The sequence below is a fragment of the Protomyctophum bolini genome (assembly GCF_963924005.1).
Source record: "Protomyctophum bolini genome assembly, chromosome: 22".
Taxonomy (NCBI): Eukaryota; Metazoa; Chordata; class Actinopteri; order Myctophiformes; family Myctophidae; genus Protomyctophum; species Protomyctophum bolini.
Genome location: NC_137883.1, coordinates 33,885,738 through 33,903,237, shown reverse-complemented (window position 1 = coordinate 33,903,237; position 17,500 = coordinate 33,885,738). Strand labels below are relative to the sequence as shown.

The 17,500-nt window shown below is 43.4% G+C and overlaps 1 protein-coding gene across 1 annotated transcript in view; it reads left to right on the top strand.

Annotated features, from left to right (window-relative positions):
* taok3a (TAO kinase 3a) overlaps window positions 1–17,500 on the top strand; it is a 109,536-nt gene that overhangs the window by 74,377 nt on the left and 17,659 nt on the right. The window contains 5 exon segments of the mRNA XM_080755703.1: window positions 461–542; window positions 5,735–5,899; window positions 6,567–6,767; window positions 8,083–8,220; window positions 17,249–17,422. Coding sequence (XP_080611829.1) covers window positions 461–542; window positions 5,735–5,899; window positions 6,567–6,767; window positions 8,083–8,220; window positions 17,249–17,422 — 760 coding nt within the window.

The window sequence follows — 17,500 nt, the reverse complement described above, 5'->3', positions numbered from 1 at the left end:
CACACACGCTCTTCTCCTCTCCTCCATCCCTCAGGTCTGACCCCTTAGAATCTGATCTCAGGTCAGAATGTCACACACGCTCTTCTCCTCTCCTCCATCCCTCAGGTCTGACCCCTTAGAATCTGATCTCAGGTCAGAATGTCACACACGCTCTTCTCCTCTCCTCCATCCCTCAGGTCTGACCCCTTAGAATCTGATCTCAGGTCAGAATGTCACACACGCTCTTCTCCTCTCCTCCATCCCTCAGGTCTGACCCCTTAGAATCTGATCTCAGGTCAGAATGTCACACACGCTCTTCTCCTCTCCTCCATCCCTCAGGTCTGACCCCTTAGAATCTGATCTCAGGTCAGAATGTCACACACGCTCTTCTCCTCTCCTCCATCCCTCAGGTCTGACCCCTTAGAATCTGATCTCAGGTCAGAATGTCACACACGCTCTTCTCCTCTCCTCCATCCCTCAGGTCTGACCCCTTCCGGAGCTTCGTGGACTACTGCCTCCTGAAGCTTCCTCAGGACAGACCCTCGTCGGGGGAGCTGCTTCGAGTGAGTACACACCCCCCCCCCCTCTGTGCTGTGACCTCACTTCCTGTCTCGGTTCGATCAGTCCCCCGAGCTATGTTGGAGGAGGATGAGTCACTGACTCCTCCTCCTCCTCCTCCCACGGGGAGAACCCACGGCCTCGCTGACGTGTGAACGCAACGCACACACACACACACACACACACACACACACACACACACACACACACACACACACATACATACACACACGCACAGATCCCTCCACAAACACCCCACGGGGAATAGGTTGTTCTCTCTCTCTCTCTCTCTCACTTTGGAAATGAACTATAACAGCGCATGAGTTTGACACACTACACTGATGAAGACAGCATGTTGGCATAACGATGAAGACATTGATGACTAAGACTAAATATACTGACAATTTCGTCAACAAATAAAAACTAGACTAAAATGTTAGGAAGGGACTACTAGTGGCCAAGAGATCCAGTATAAGTCATTTTACACTCGGTTGCATGCTGACAAGCTCACAAAGCGTCGCTGCAACGAAAACTATGACGCAAAATGTTCGTCGACTACCTCTTTTCACTGACGAAACTAAAGCTATTATGACTAAAACTAACACTAAATATATTTTGTCAACAAACAAAAAACTAGACTAAAATATAGGACTATATAGTGGAGAAGAGATCCAGTTTATTTATTTCGTTGCACTCAGGTTTTGCGCTCTGATAATAGCTGATCTACAAGCTCACGTGTTGTGCTATAGTATAGTATAGTGTGATATTAGTGTTCGCAGCTTTAGTTTGATTTCAACCAGTATTTAACCTTTTCATTACATTTATATGAATACTAATTTAATAATTAGTGGAGTTCAGGGGGTTCAGGGGTCATTATCGCCATGTGTGTGTGTGTGTGTGTGTGCGTGTGCATGTGCGTGCGTGTGTGCGTGTGCACGTGCGTCCGCTGTAGTGTTGGTGCGTAACTGAGGAGTTGATCTTTTTGTTGTGCATGACCCTCAGGTAATCCTTTTGGCCTCTTAACAGTTTTATCTTGTGGGGAATCACGTTCCAGCTGTTATACAGCCCACCACTGGAAACAGAGAGAGAGAAGGGATCAGACAGAGTTAACTCATTCTGGGCTGGTGTTTTAAGTTATTTAAAACTTGAACTATTGAAAAAATAGCAGATCTACAAGCAGATCTACGAGCTTGTATGTCTGCTATTTTAGAAAAATCGTGAAAATGTGGTGCAAATCTTTGAATATATATTCTTTCAGAGCGAATGTTTTTAACTCCAATCAGGCCCAAATGTCTTAAGGGCAGGGCCATGAGGGCAGCTTCCCCTGCTAGGATCCCAGGCAGGGGAAGCTGCCCTCCTGGCCCTGCCTGGGATCCTAGCAGGGCCAGGAGGGGCAGCTTCCCCTGCTAGGATCCTAGCAGGGCCACGGGGGTAGGGGATCGGAGGCAGGGGATCTGAATCCACTCCCTCTAACATCCGTTCGACCCAAATCCTGACTGGAAACCCATTAAAGGGAGCTAAATACCAAACAGACTTTGGGATCAGTGTCGAGGGGTCTTCACTGGGAGCGAGGGGGGGTGAGGAGGGGGGCACTCATTAATACCGTACTTTCACTTGTGTCACACGCACACGCACACACACACACACACACACACACACACACCACGCACACGCACTCTGCTCCAAGCTCTTTAACCCTCTAAGAAATCGGGTTACTAATCTGTCCCTGATCTATCAGTGTTCTTGCTTTGGGTTTCAATCACTCTGTCTCTCTCTCTCTCTCTCTCTCTCTCTCTCTCTCTCTCTCTCTCTCTAACAATATTGTGTTTGTTATCATGATTTGTCACGACAAGAGTTGGCTTCGTACGACGCTTATAAGGTCTTTAAATAAATACGTTTTGAAATGTCTATGAGGAAAAATGCATTGGGAACTATTTCCCTGGGCCTGGCGTCGTCATAAAAGGGGGCTGGACCGCAGTCCGCTCTATAGCCCAACACGTTCATTGTAGATCTGCTATTATCTCTACCTTATCCAAATATAAAACTAATGTATATATAGTGCTATGCATTACATAAACCTAAACAACCACAGTCTTCAATCATCATCATAATCTTTGGACCGCCGTAGAGACCACATGGACCTCACAATGAGTCACGCCAGACTTCCCGGTCCTTCATCCCCTGCTAGTCCCTGCTTTACTGATGCATGTGTCCCTATAGCGATGACATCATGTGTCTCTAGCGATGACATCATGTGTCCCTATAGCGATGACACCATGTGTCCCTATAGCGATGACATCATGTGTCCCTATAGCGATGACATCATGTGTCTCTAGCGATGACATCATGTGTCCCTAGCGATGACATCATGTGTCCCTATAGCGATGACATCATGTGTCTCTAGCGATGACATCATGTGTCCCTATAGCGATGACACCATGTGTCCCTATAGCGATGACATCATGTGTCCCTATAGCGATGACATCATGTGTCTCTAGCGATGACATCATGTGTCCCTATAGCGATGACATCATGTGTCTCTAGCGATGACATCATGTGTCCCTATAGCGATGACATCATGTGTCCCTATAGCGATGACATCATGTTCATGTGTCCCTAGCGATGACATTATGTGTCCCTAGCGATGACATCATGTGTCCCTATAGCGATGACATCATGTGTCCCTATAGCGATGACATCATGTTCATGTGTCCCTAGCGATGACATTACGTGTCCCTAGCGATGACATCATGTGTCCCTAGCGATGACATCATGTGTCCCTATAGCGATGACACCATGTGTCCCTATAGCGATGACATCATGTGTCCCTAGCGATGACATCATGTGTCCCTATAGCGATGACATCATGTGTCCCTATAGAGATGACATCATGTGTCCCTATAGCGATGACATCATGTGTCCCTATAGCGATGACATCATCAGGGAACGACCGTTTTCTACCTCTGGTCTGCTTCAATTAAGGAAGCAAATATTTAGTCTATAGCTCTGAGACATTTTCATTCAAAGAAATGAGAGAAACGGCTGGATGGCACTTATACACCGTTAAATCAAAATGGCAAAGACCCATGCTGAATCACCCCCCCCCCCACACACACACACACACACACACACCCCTGGCCAGAGGCTACTAATGATGTCGTAGACATGAAGTCAGGGTTTAGGATTGCGTGGGAATTAGAATAACCCATGGCTCCTTCCTAGGATCCTATTATGGGTTTGATTTCCTCTCTCTCTCTCTCTCTTGGTGGGATTATCCCAGAGATAACTATAGTCTCTCTATCTCTCCCAGCTCTCTCCCCCCCCCACCCACTCGCCCCCCGTCAGAAATGAGACTGGCTTGTCTCTATTTTCAGACCTGTGATGTCATCCCACACACGGGGCATCGCACCGTCCACGGGACCCCCTTTATCTTTTTAAGCACGATTTCTTTATATATAAATGTAATGAAAAGGTTAAATACTGGTTGAAATCAAACCAAAGCTGCGAACACTGCTATAGAAAGTAGAAAGAAAGTATTTATTTAAAGACGTTTAACGCCGTGGACAAAGACAACTCTCGTCGTGACAAATCATGACAACAAACACATCTTTTCGGGCTGAACAAATAATTAGAAAGAAGAAGAAAACGCTTTTGTTGTTGTTTTTCTTCTTTGTAATTATTTGTTTGGTCCAAAATATTGTGTCTGTTGTCATGATTTGTCACGACTCGAGTTGGCTTCGTACGACGCTTAAAAGGTCTTTAAATAAATAAGTTTAGAAAAGCCTATGGAGAAAATGAATGGAGAATCATTTCCTGGGCCACTCATCGTTCTGAAAGGGGGAGGGACTGCGACGCTTTATAGTCCTTCCCTTATATGTTAGACTGTCCTGCCCTGCCCTGCGCCGGAAATGGCCGCTAGTCTACAAGCTCACGAGTCACGACGTGCCCGTGGGGGAGTCGGGGGGGGGGGGGGGGGGGGGGGGAGTCACACCGGATACACCGACATGCGATGGAAGTATAATATAAATCAGGCTTTACTACTATAGCCCCATTATGGCATCAGACAGATCATCTGTCAGACACTGTGTGGACTGAATTAATTTAAATACACTGTGTGTGTGTGTGTGTGTGTGTGTGTGTGTGTGTGTGTGTATATATATATATATATATATATATATATATATATATACATACATACACACACACGTACTGTATGTATATATGTAGGCTATATATATATATATATATATATATATATATATATATATATATATATATATAGTGTCTACAATGTTATTTTTCCATCCATCCTCTCTCTCTCAGGCTCAACCACGGGTCCATTTCACCGATAGATATTTCATGAATGAGTACATGTGCAGGTGTGTGTGTGTGTGTGCGCCTGCGCTATATGCATGTGTGTGTGTGTGGGGGGGGGGAGAGAGAGAGAGAGGGGTGGGGGCTGGGGGGGGGGTGGTGGGGGGGGCATGGATTACATGGTGTACTACTACAGCAGCATGTGAGAAGGGGGGGCGGGGGAGGGGGGGGGCGGGGCTCAGGGTTTCCAATGATGAGCTGCTATAGGCAGACTGAGCTGAACCTGCTCTTGGCGCCCTCTAGTGCTCACTGGAGTGGTGGCACTTTGTAGGAGTTCAAAGTGAGATGAATGGAAGGAGAGGTGGTTTTGTAATAATAATAATACAAATTAAATGCAAAGTAACTAAAGTTGTCAACTATCTGTAGTGGAGCCTCTGAGATGTACACATGTAGTCTACTTGGAAATTTGACACACTCAAGTCAAGTGCAAATAAACCTCAAAATTCAAACTCAAACGTCCCTCTGGTAGACGGCACACAAAGTACCAAAAGCTAACCGTAACATCTTTAAAAAGAATCCTTCATTCCTAATCATTCCTAATGTAAATGTCTCGCTAGATTAGTTTTTTATGTATTTTGCCACTGTTGTGTTGTCCTGCATTTTTTTGCCATGAAGATAATTGTTATTGTTGCTGTTTTGTTGCTGTTTGTTGTCGTTTGAGACCGAAGACAAATTTCCACATTATTGTGGACAATAAATTAAACTATAACTAACTAAATTTGTACTACTTCTATGACTGACTGACTGTCCTCCGTTCCTTCTCTCCCCGTACCTTACCTTACCGTACCATACCGTACTGTACCTACTGTACCCCGCCCCGCAGCATGACTTCGTGCGGCGGGAGCGTCCGCCGCGCGTCCTGGTGGAGCTCATCCAGAGGACCAAGGACGCGGTGCGGGAGCTGGACAACCTGCAGTACCGCAAGATGAAGAAGATCCTCTACCAGGAGAAGCACACCATGGGGGAGAGCCAGGAGGACGAGGAGGAGGTGAGAAACCCCTGAGCCCCTAACCCTAACCCACAGCAACCACGGCTGCTATCTAGCTATATATCTCGTGTTGTGTTTATAGCAGACTCCTCACTCAAATGTGCACTTTTGGGCAAATCCAAAGCAAACTCCACATGCCTCAATATTTTATTTACCTGCCATAGTGTCAACCCCTTCCTTACCCCTGCGTCGGATCGCTGGTTAGACTGGCATATTTGCCGATACCGATATGAACCGATATGACCAAATAAGGGGCCGATCCGATACTATTCCGATACCGTTATCGGTACCGTCTACATTAGGTGGTACGCTTCTTTCCCCTCCTGGCTTTGCCCTGGGTTTGGCTCCCATAGGGTCAATTTACTTGCCTCTAGTTCTGGGTGCCTGACTGACGCAGTGCCCTGCCAGGCTCATCCTTCTCTCTCTGACTTTGTCCGTGACCCGCGGTAGGTCCCCATAGAGGTCCACAGTTCTGATGCGGTCCGTCCATGTGACACCTAGTGCCATTCGTAGCATTCTTGTGTAGACTCCATCCAGGGCTTTTTCCTGTTGTACTGTGAGGGCCCATGTCTCGGCCGAAACGTGGGACACCCAAAGATTCACAGCCCTAGTTCCCATGTCTCTGACCCTAACTCTCTCTCTCTGTCTCTGTCCCTGTCCTCCCCAGGACAAGGACAACAGCCTGGGCAGTAACCACTCCGTCCCGTCCACGTCCGTCTCCACGGGCAGCCAGAGCAGCTCCGTCAACTCCATGCAGGAGGTCCTTAACGAGGACGACGACGGCAGCTGCTCCGACATGTGTGTCCATCACCACCGCGACTACGACATCACGCTGGACCACTCCTCCTCCTCGCCGCATCACAAGAAGGTAGAGCGAGAGTGTGTGTGTGTGTGTGTGTGTGTGTGTGTGTGTGTGTGTGTGTGTGTGTGTGTAAAATGTCCAGAAAAAACACAAACATAACAGATAAGCCTGCAGACACCCTGTTGCATGTATGTATATCTTCAGAATGGACAAAATTATTATAATTTTTCAATACAGAATGAGATCATATCGATATATCGGTGATATCGGTTATCGGCCATAACAGCAATTAATTATATCAGATATCGATATCGGCCAAAATCTCTCATCGGCACATCCCTACAAACTAGAAGCTCGCAACGCGGTGTGTGAGTTTGTAGTTTGGCTACGAGTACGTTCACACATACAGTACAGTACAGTACAGTGTGTCGTCGTTGTTGTTTGTACTGTATATGATTTACTACAGCAAGGAATGCAGCGACAATATGTCTGGCTACACAAATCTGATCTGATCGCTTTGCAAATCAAAGTGTGGACACTAAAGATCCTATTTGAGGAACAAAGGAGAGTTGCCTGGAGACAAACAAAGACTCGGAGAGAGAGAACATTCCCGCGTGTGAGTTTTCAGGAACACGCGTCAACTAGGGCTTTCACTTCTAGTGATTTTTACTAGTTGACTAGTTTACTAGTTGCCTAGTTGACCTAGTTTAACTACCTATTATGTTAATCCCCCCCCCCCTTTTTTCTCATCAACTAGTCAACTAGTACCAACAAGGTCGACTAGTGGATTTACTAGTCGACTAGTTGAATAGTCGACCAGTTGCTTAAAGCCCTAGTGTCAACGCCTTGTTGAAAGTTGAAACCATCCGACACACACACACACACACACACACACACACACACACACACACACACACACACACACACACACACACACACACACACACACACACACACACACACACGCACACACACACACACGCACGCACACGCACACACAGACACACACACACACACACACACACACACACACGCACACACACACACACACACACACGGAAATGTCCCTAGGGTGGCTGAATAGAAACCAATGTGGGATATGTTACTAGACACCTCTTCAACAGTGGTTCCCAAAGTCGGGCCCGGGGACCCCCAGGGGTCCTTGTGGGAGTTCCAGGGGGTCCCCAGCTAAATGCTACCTGGCATATCTTTTCAAACGGGGGTCCACGGGCTAATTAGTGTCAATTTGGGGCGTCCTTGACATGAACCGGTTTGGGCAGCACTGTGTTCGTAAGACACCTCTAACAAAACACACATTTCTTGGTAAGAAATGTATTCCCAGATCTGACATTATTATTCTGACCATATGTTTGCCTTTCAGGAACACCTGTACACCTGGGACGACCACCACCGGGACCCCCGCCCGGAGCTGAGACCGGTGGTCTCCTCGGACAAGAGCAGCCAGGCTCACAGCTACAAGAACCAAAGTGGCTTCGCCACCATCAAGTCGGCCTCACTGGTCAGTCTTTTCCCCCATAATCCTTCAGGAATATAAAAATCACACCCGTGAACTGAGTGCAACTCCCTCTCCCCCCCCCCACCTCTCTCTCTCTCTCTCTCTCTCTCTCTCATTCATTAGCAGGCAACACAGCAGCACTATCACTCTCTTTATTTTTTGCTTATTATTATTGATTATTGGCAATCATTGATTATTGGCAATCAAACACACGTCGAATTCTATGTGGCGACTGTGGCTCAGGAGGTAGAGCAGGTCGTCCAATGATCCATGGGTCGGGCGACTCGGCGGTTGGGCAAAGACACTGAACCCCAAATTGCTCCTGATGTGCTGGTTGGTGCCTTGCATTGCTTTCCGCCGCAATAGGTGTATGAATGTGTGAATGAATGGGTGAATGTAATGCACAATCTATGTAAAGTGCCTTGGATAAAGGCGCTATTTACCATTTACCATTATATACTTGGTTTGTGTCTTATCGGCCACAAAGGTCCTTAATTGCGGGCACGTTTTTTTGATAAAGCACTTTGATATCGAGGGTCTGTTCGGTGCAGTGCATTGAAAAGTAGAGAGAGAGAGAGAGAGAGAGAGAGAGAGAGAGTCGAAGGTGCGTCTTCTAGCTGAGGAGATTGTTTGCAGGTATTGTGGATACTTTATGTAGTTCTCAGCCAGACAGACCTGCTCTGCGTCTCTCTGTCTCTCTCTGCCTGTACTGAGGCTGCAGAGAGAGAGAGAGGCTAGCGGTGATGTCATGTCTCGCCGACAAAGGATCCACAATGGATGAAAACATCTCCCCGACGGAGGGTGTATATGGTGTGTGTGTGTGTGTGTGTGTGTGTGTGTGTGTGTGTGTGTGTGTGTGTGCGTGTGTGCGTGTGTGTGTGTGTGTGTGTGTGTGTGTGTGTGTGTGTGCGTGTGTGTGTGTGTGTGTGAGTTCCTCTGAACAGTCACGTTTCTCGATGCTAGAATCTATCGATTTATTTAACTCTGGGAATGTACGGAATGCTGTCACCTCATCATGTGACTCTGGCTCTTCCTTCACCTGTTGATTAATTAAAGTCAATTTCAATTACATTTCCAATTCAAAGGAGCTTTATTGGCATGAGAAAAGGTACGTTTAACATTGCCAAAGCAAAAGTGGAAACAAGACAATCAAAATAAATCAATTGTATGTACAAATAAATATTGGATATTAATACAGTAGGAATTAAATAAAGGTGTAAACAGAGCTGTGTTACATTAACACTTTGGGTATAATACTATCTTGTTAAACTCTAAAAACATTGTGCATTTTCTGTCAGAGGAAGGTATACATCCATAGAGAGTCACGTTAGCTTTATACTTTTGAAAGTTGACATCAGTATTTCAGTGTTTTTGCATTCACTTAGTATGAAAAACATCTGCGATAAATATAGCAGCGATTTATTCAAATGTATTTGAATTCAAGTTTTGTTGCTCTGTTTATATAACAGTATTTCGGTATACTGTAATAGTCATTCGCTGTAAACACAAACATCTTTACTCTCATCTTTAATCGTCCCACATCTCTGTATCTCCTCTCCTCTCCTCTCCTCTCCTCTCCTCTCCTCTCCTCTCCTCTCCTCTCCTCTCCTCTCCTCTCCTCTCCTCTCCTCTCCTCTCCTCTCCTCTCCTCTCCTCTCCTCTCCTCTCCTCTCTTCTCCTCTCCTCTCCTCTCCTCTCCTCCCTCACACACCTGTCCAGCAGTTTCTAATACATCATTCTCAGGCCCTACTCCATGTTGTGAGTTGAAGGGGAAGGTCTCTCTCTCTCTCTGTTGTCATGGTTACGGGCTCCAGTAAGCAGCCTAGTAGTTGTATTGCGTGCGCGTGTGTCCTCCCACGACCCAGCGGTTGTAATTATGAGTCAATTCTGTGTTGTCTTAAAGCAGGTATTACTCATGCAAACAGAGAGGTGTGTGAGTGCGCGCGTGCGTGCGCCCAGCTCATCTTCTGTACACCCAACATAGTGTAGGATGCGTAGCATTGGCATTCCATCACTTGTAACGATCAGCAAAACCAGTGTCCTCTCCGGCAACAATGACTACATGTTCATCGTAACCGATAACGACACGTTCTGTTATTCAGCAAGGCTGTTTATGTTCTACCCCGTCGTGCGGTATAGCTATAATTAACCCACTTAGAACTGAGAACCGATTCTACAAAAGCCTTCTAAATCATGACAGCTTTCTATAATGTTTCTGTGTCGGTAGTTCTGAAACCAAAGATTTGAGTTAAAAACGTTCACTGGGAAAGAATATATATTCAGAGATTTTCACACATTTTCACGTAAAAAGAAAACAACAATCGCAGATCTACAAGCTCGTATAGCCTCCTCTCCTCTCCTCTCCTCTCCTCTCCTCTCCTCTCCTCTCCTCTCCTCTCCTCTCCTCTCCTCTCCTCTCCTCTCCTCTCCTCTCCCCTCCTCTCCTCTCCTCTCCTCTCCTCTCCCAGCACCAAACACATGACATCATCCATTTCCCTGTGCCGAGCAGCACAGAGAGCTGTCTCCACATTGGCCTTGACTGGAATGAGCAGAGAGAGAGAGAGAGAGAGAGAGAGAGACAGACAATGAAGGAGGGGGAGAGAAGACAGATGCAGGGATAGAGAGAGACGTGTGTGTGTGTGTGTGTGTGTGTGTGGGGGGGGATGTGTAGAGGTGGAAGAAAAGAGAAGCTGCAGAGATTGAGACGGCAGAGTGTCGGCGTGCCTCCGTACTGTTACTGTTACACCGTGATATAACCGGAGCGACTTTACAAGGGTTTGTTGATCCCTGTAGTCTAGACTAGAGTGCAGAGACAACGGTGTAGATCCCTGTAGTCTAGACTAGAGTGCAGAGACAGCGGTGTAGAGACTATAGGATGGCAGCGGAACACTGCAGCGTCTGTCTGAGACTCTATACCCAAAACATAAATAAGACTGTACCCAACACGCTATCTAAATAAGACTCTATCCAACACGCTATCTAAATAAGACTCTATCCAACACGCTATCTAAATAAGACTCTATCCAACACGCTATCTAAATAAGACTCTATCCAACACGCTATCTAAATAAGACTCTACCCAACACGCTATCTAAATAAGACTCTATCCAACACGCTATCTAAATAAGACTCTATCCAACACGCTATCTAAATAAGACTCTATCCAACACGCTATCTAAATAAGACTCTATCCAACACGCTATCTAAATAAGACTCTATCCAACACGCTATCTAAATAAGACTCTATCCAACACGCTATCTAAATAAGACTCTATCCAACACGCTATCTAAATAAGACTCTATCCAACACGCTATCTAAATAAGACTCTATCCAACACGCTATCTAAATAAGACTCTATCCAACACGCTATCTAAATAAGACTCTATCCAACACGCTATCTAAATAAGACTCTATCCAACACGCTATCTAAATAAGACTCTATCCAACACGCTATCTAAATAAGACTCTATCCAACACGCTATCTAAATAAGACTCTATCCAACACGCTATCTAAATAAGACTCTATCCAACACGCTATCTAAATAAGACTCTATCCAACACGCTATCTAAATAAGACTCTATCCAACACGCTATCTAAATAAGACTCTATCCAACACGCTATCTAAATAAGACTCTATCCAACACGCTATCTAAATAAGACTCTATCCAACACGCTATCTAAATAAGACTCTATCCAACACGCTATCTAAATAAGACTCTATCCAACACGCTATCTATAAATAAGACTCTATCCAACACGCTATCTAAATAAGACTCTATCCAACACGCTATCTAAATAAGACTCTATCCAACACGCTATCTAAATAAGACTCTATCCAACACGCTATCTAAATAAGACTCTATCCAACACGCTATCTAAATAAGACTCTATCCAACACGCTATCTAAATAAGACTCTATCCAACACGCTATCTAAATAAGACTCTATCCAAAACGCTATCTAAATAAGACTCTATCCAACACGCTATCTAAATAAGACTCTATCCAACACGCTATCTAAATAAGACTCTATCCAACACGCTATCTAAATAAGACTCTATCCAACACGCTATCTAAATAAGACTCTATCCAACACGCTATCTAAATAAGACTCTATCCAACACGCTATCTAAATAAGACTCTATCCAACACGCTATCTAAATAAGACTCTATCCAACACGCTATCTAAATAAGACTCTATCCAACACGCTATCTAAATAAGACTCTATCCAACACGCTATCTAAATAAGACTCTATCCAGACACGCTATCTAAATAAGACTCTATCCAACACGCTATCTAAATAAGACTCTATCCAACACGCTAAATAGCACTCTGTACATTTGAACCCACATACAGTAGGACAGCAGGTATAGGGTCAGTGCACCCTACCTATAGCGTCAAATCCCATTGGTCAATGAAAGAATGAGATGGTGCATGGTCAGCACTTCCACTGAAGCTCACAGAAACATCACTTTATTTCATTTATTTATTTCATATTTACATCGTCAAATTTCAGCTCTGACACTTATTTCAGACATGCTCTAGTATGTGAAGAGTCTGCCTGTGCTATTATCTCATTTTGGAGAAATGAAGTCATTCCCTTCACTGTGCACTTATTTTGATTATTGTTTTTTTTTTTTGTGCTGGCCAAAGCAGTCGTTCCCTGGGTTCTGTAACTAACCCCCACCCCTCTAAGGGTACTGTAACTAACCCCCACCCCTCTAAGTCTATAATACCAAACTAACAAAACATCCAAATAGAAGTAGGAATTCCATCTGGCAGCATGTTGAGACGTCAACTCTCAGAGAGGTTGTCATTTTAACAGATCCCCTCTGGAGTCCCTAACGGACAGAGGAGGATGCAGTGCATGCGTGCGTGCGTGCGTGCGTGCGTGCGTACGTGCGTGCGTGCGTGCGTGCGTGTGTGTTTGCGTGCGTGCGTGTCTGTGCGCACAGGAAACACAGTGCAGGTCAAGCGACCTGCTTCTACGCTGATGGTTTTACCATGTCATTGCTGTCAGGCAGAAAACCTCCTATCTCCATTCTTTATTATTTCATCAACAAAAACCAGTGTCTGACAATAATAACTATATATATTTATATTAAACCAGTGTCCTATCAGACAATAATGACTATATATATTTATATTAAACCAGTGTCCTATCAGACAATAATAACTATATATATTTATATTAAACCAGTGTCCTATCAGACAATAATGACTATATATATTTATATTAAACCAGTGTCCTATCAGACAATAATGACTATATATATTTATATTAAACCAGTGTCCTATCAGACAATAATAACTATATATATTTATATTAAACCAGTGTCCTATCAGACAATAATGACTATATATATTATATTAAACCAGTGTCCTATCAGACAATAATGACTATATATATTTATATGAAACCAGTGTCCTATCAGACAATAATGACTATATATATTTATATTAAACCAGTGTCCTATCAGACAATAATAACTATATATATTTATATTAAACCAGTGTCCTATCAGACAATAATGACTATATATATTTATATTAAACCAGTGTCCTATCAGACAATAATGACTATATATATTTATATTAAACCAGTGTCCTATCAGACAATAATGACTATATATTTATATTAAACCAGTGTCCTATCAGACAATAATGACTATATATATTTATATTAAACCAGTGTCCTATCAGACAATAATGACTATATATATTTATATTAAACCAGTGTCCTATCAGACAATAATGACTATATATATTTATATTAAACCAGTGTCCTATCAGACAATAATGACTATATATTTATATTAAACCAGTGTCCTATCAGACAATAATGACTATATATTTATATTAAACCAGTGTCCTATCAGACAATAATGACTATATATATTTATATTAAACCAGTGTCCTATCAGACAATAATGACTATATATATTTATATGAAACCAGTGTCCTATCAGACAATAATGACTATATATATTTATATTAAACCAGTGTCCTATCAGACAATAATGACTATATATATTTATATGAAACCAGTGTCCTATCAGACAATATTGACTATATATATTTATATGAAACCAGTGTCCTATCAGACAATAATGACTATATATATTTATATGAAACCAGTGTCCTTCAGACAATAATGACTATATATATTTATATGAAACCAGTGTCCTATCAGACAATAATGACTATATATATTTATATTAAACCAGTGTCCTATCAGACAATAATGACTATATATATTTATATTAAACCAGTGTCCTATCAGACAATAATGACTATATATATTTATATTAAACCAGTGTCCTATCAGACAATAATGACTATATATATTTATATGAAACCAGTGTCCTATCAGACAATAATGACTATATATATTTATATGAAACCAGTGTCCTATCAGACAATAATGACTATATATATTTATATGAAACCAGTGTCCTATCAGACAATAATGACTATATATATTTATATGAAACCAGTGTCCTATCAGACAATAATGACTATATATATTTATATTAAACCAGTGTCCTATCAGACAATAATGACTATATATATTTATATTAAACCAGTGTCCTATCAGACAATAATGACTATATATATTTATATTAAACCAGTGTCCTATCAGACAATAATGACTATATATATTTATATGAAACCAGTGTCCTATCAGACAATAATGACTATATATATTTATATGAAACCAGTGTCCTATCAGACAATAATGACTATATATATTTATATTAAACCAGTGTCCTATCAGACAATAATGACTATATATATTATATTAAACCAGTGTCCTATCAGACAATAATGACTATATATATTTATATGAAACCAGTGTCCTATCAGACAATAATGACTATATATATTTATATGAAACCAGTGTCCTATCAGACAATAATGACTATATATATTTATATGAAACCAGTGTCCTATCAGACAATAATGACTATATATATTTATATTAAACCAGTGTCCTATCAGACAATAATGACTATATATATTTATATTAAACCAGTGTCCTATCAGACAATAATGACTATATATATTTATATTAAACCAGTGTCCTATCAGACAATAATGACTATATATATTTATATGAAACCAGTGTCCTATCAGACAATAATGACTATATATATTTATATGAACCAGTGTCCTATCAGACAATAATGACTATATATATTTATATGAAACCAGTGTCCTATCAGACAATAATGACTATATATATTTATATGAAACCAGTGTCCTATCAGACAATAATGACTATATATATTTATATTAAACCAGTGTCCTATCAGACAATAATGACTATATATATTTATATTAAACCAGTGTCCTATCAGACAATAATGACTATATATATTTCCATAGTAACTCAAGGACACGTTCTGTTATCACATTTTAGTGGAAAGCATTATGAAGTGTGCGTGGGTTAAAGGACCACTTCACCACTTTTCAACCTATCTTCATATAATAGGTCCTCACTAATAATCTTTAGATTTTTTTCCTACTCTGTCTGTGTCTCATAGGAGGGCTGTGGGCAGTTTAGAAACCGTCTTCCAGTGACGACATCATTAGGCAGATTCCTTTTTAAACAAGATTTTTTTTTACAAAAATGTTTAGAGATTTTCATTATCGTGAGAACGATGGCTTCCAGTTTCGCATCGCAACGTTTCAGGACGTGGAACAACATACAGGACTTTGAGATGGTGGTCGGAGGCCAATTATACAGATCATTTTTGGGGTCCTTGACATGAAATATTGAGTGATAATTGGCCTAGAAACATATTATAGGTATTTCACAAAACTGTCAGGATTTTTTAAAATGTTGACGTCAGGCCTATGAACTTAAGTAAAACATTGAAGTACTTTTCCAACCCCCTGTGAATGTGTGTGTCCCCCCCCCCCCCCCCACTAATCTCCATATAAGGGCGCTCGCCAAAATATCGTGATCCTCTCCTTGCTTCAGTTTGCACTCTCTGATCCCTGTGTGAAAGAAAAGAAGGGTCCGTCACATGACGCACTTAATTGGCCCTTTGTGGGCCTTTAGCGGTGGCGGCGTGGCCGCGAGGCGAGTGACCACGGATTGGGAAACACGGCAGCGCGGCTTCTTTACAGTAGCCGTATTGATTCAGAACCAGCCAGATTAACGTGGACCCCCCACCCCACCCTTATACCTATCAAACCTCTCTCTCTCTCTCTCTCTCTCTCTCTCTTCCCCCACATGGGCGAGCGTTGACCCATTTGGTCATACATCTGTGCCTAATCTCAGAGTTTACACAAATGGACGCATTATTGCTTTGCATCTAAAACGCTTATCAGAGTTGAACTTGGATCTCTCTCTCGTCTCTCTCTCTCTCTCCTCTCTCATCTCTCTCTCTCTCTCTCATCTCTCTCTCCTCTCTCTTCTCTCTCTCTCCATCTCTCTCTCTCTCTCTCTCTCTCTCCCTCTCTCTCTCTCTCTCTCTCTCTCTCTCCTCTCTCTCTCTCTCTCTCTCTCTCTTCACTCTCTCTCTCTCTCTCTCTCTCTCTCTCTTTCATTCTCTCTCTCTCTCTCTCTCTCTCTCTCTCACTTTCATTCTCTCTCTCTCTCCCTTGATTCCTTTCTTCCCCACCCACCCACCCACCCCCCCCCCCCCTCCTCCTCCTCCCTCCCTCCCAATTCCCGACATCTCTCACTTCAGTTCTCTCTCAATGAGGTATATTCATGTGACCCACCTGCTGTCCGCCGCTTAGCGTTAGCGCCTCACTAAAAGGCCGTCTCTGTGTTGGGTTTGTTGGCACCACCGCCAACGCCACCACCGCCACCACCGCGGAGGGCTAGCTGCCTCCCTCATTCGCAAGTTCACCACGGCGTGTCCCCAGGGCTAGTGCGCGACTAGGGGGGGTGGGAGAGGGGGTGGGAGGGCTCCCCCTATAGGGTTGGACTCGGGGCAGCATCGAGGCGCTGAGAGGGGTGGGGTGGGGGGGCATCGGGGGTCTGTCAGGCATAGGAACTAATGCGCCGCCAGCCCGCCACACACGGGGCTCTGGACCGCTGCATGGCGAGCTTGGTCAACGCCGCCATCATGTTTGGCCTACGGAGTAGCTACGAGAAGATGCGGAGCGAGTATTACCTGGACGTGGAGAACCCGTTTCTGTCCCAGGTGGGTGTCACCCGCGCGCGGGGGGGTACGGAGGAGGGGGTACGTGGGGGGAGTTGTAGTATTTGGTTAGGCGACTTGTGGTTTTCTGCTCGCGTTGGGGGCGAGATGATGCGTGTT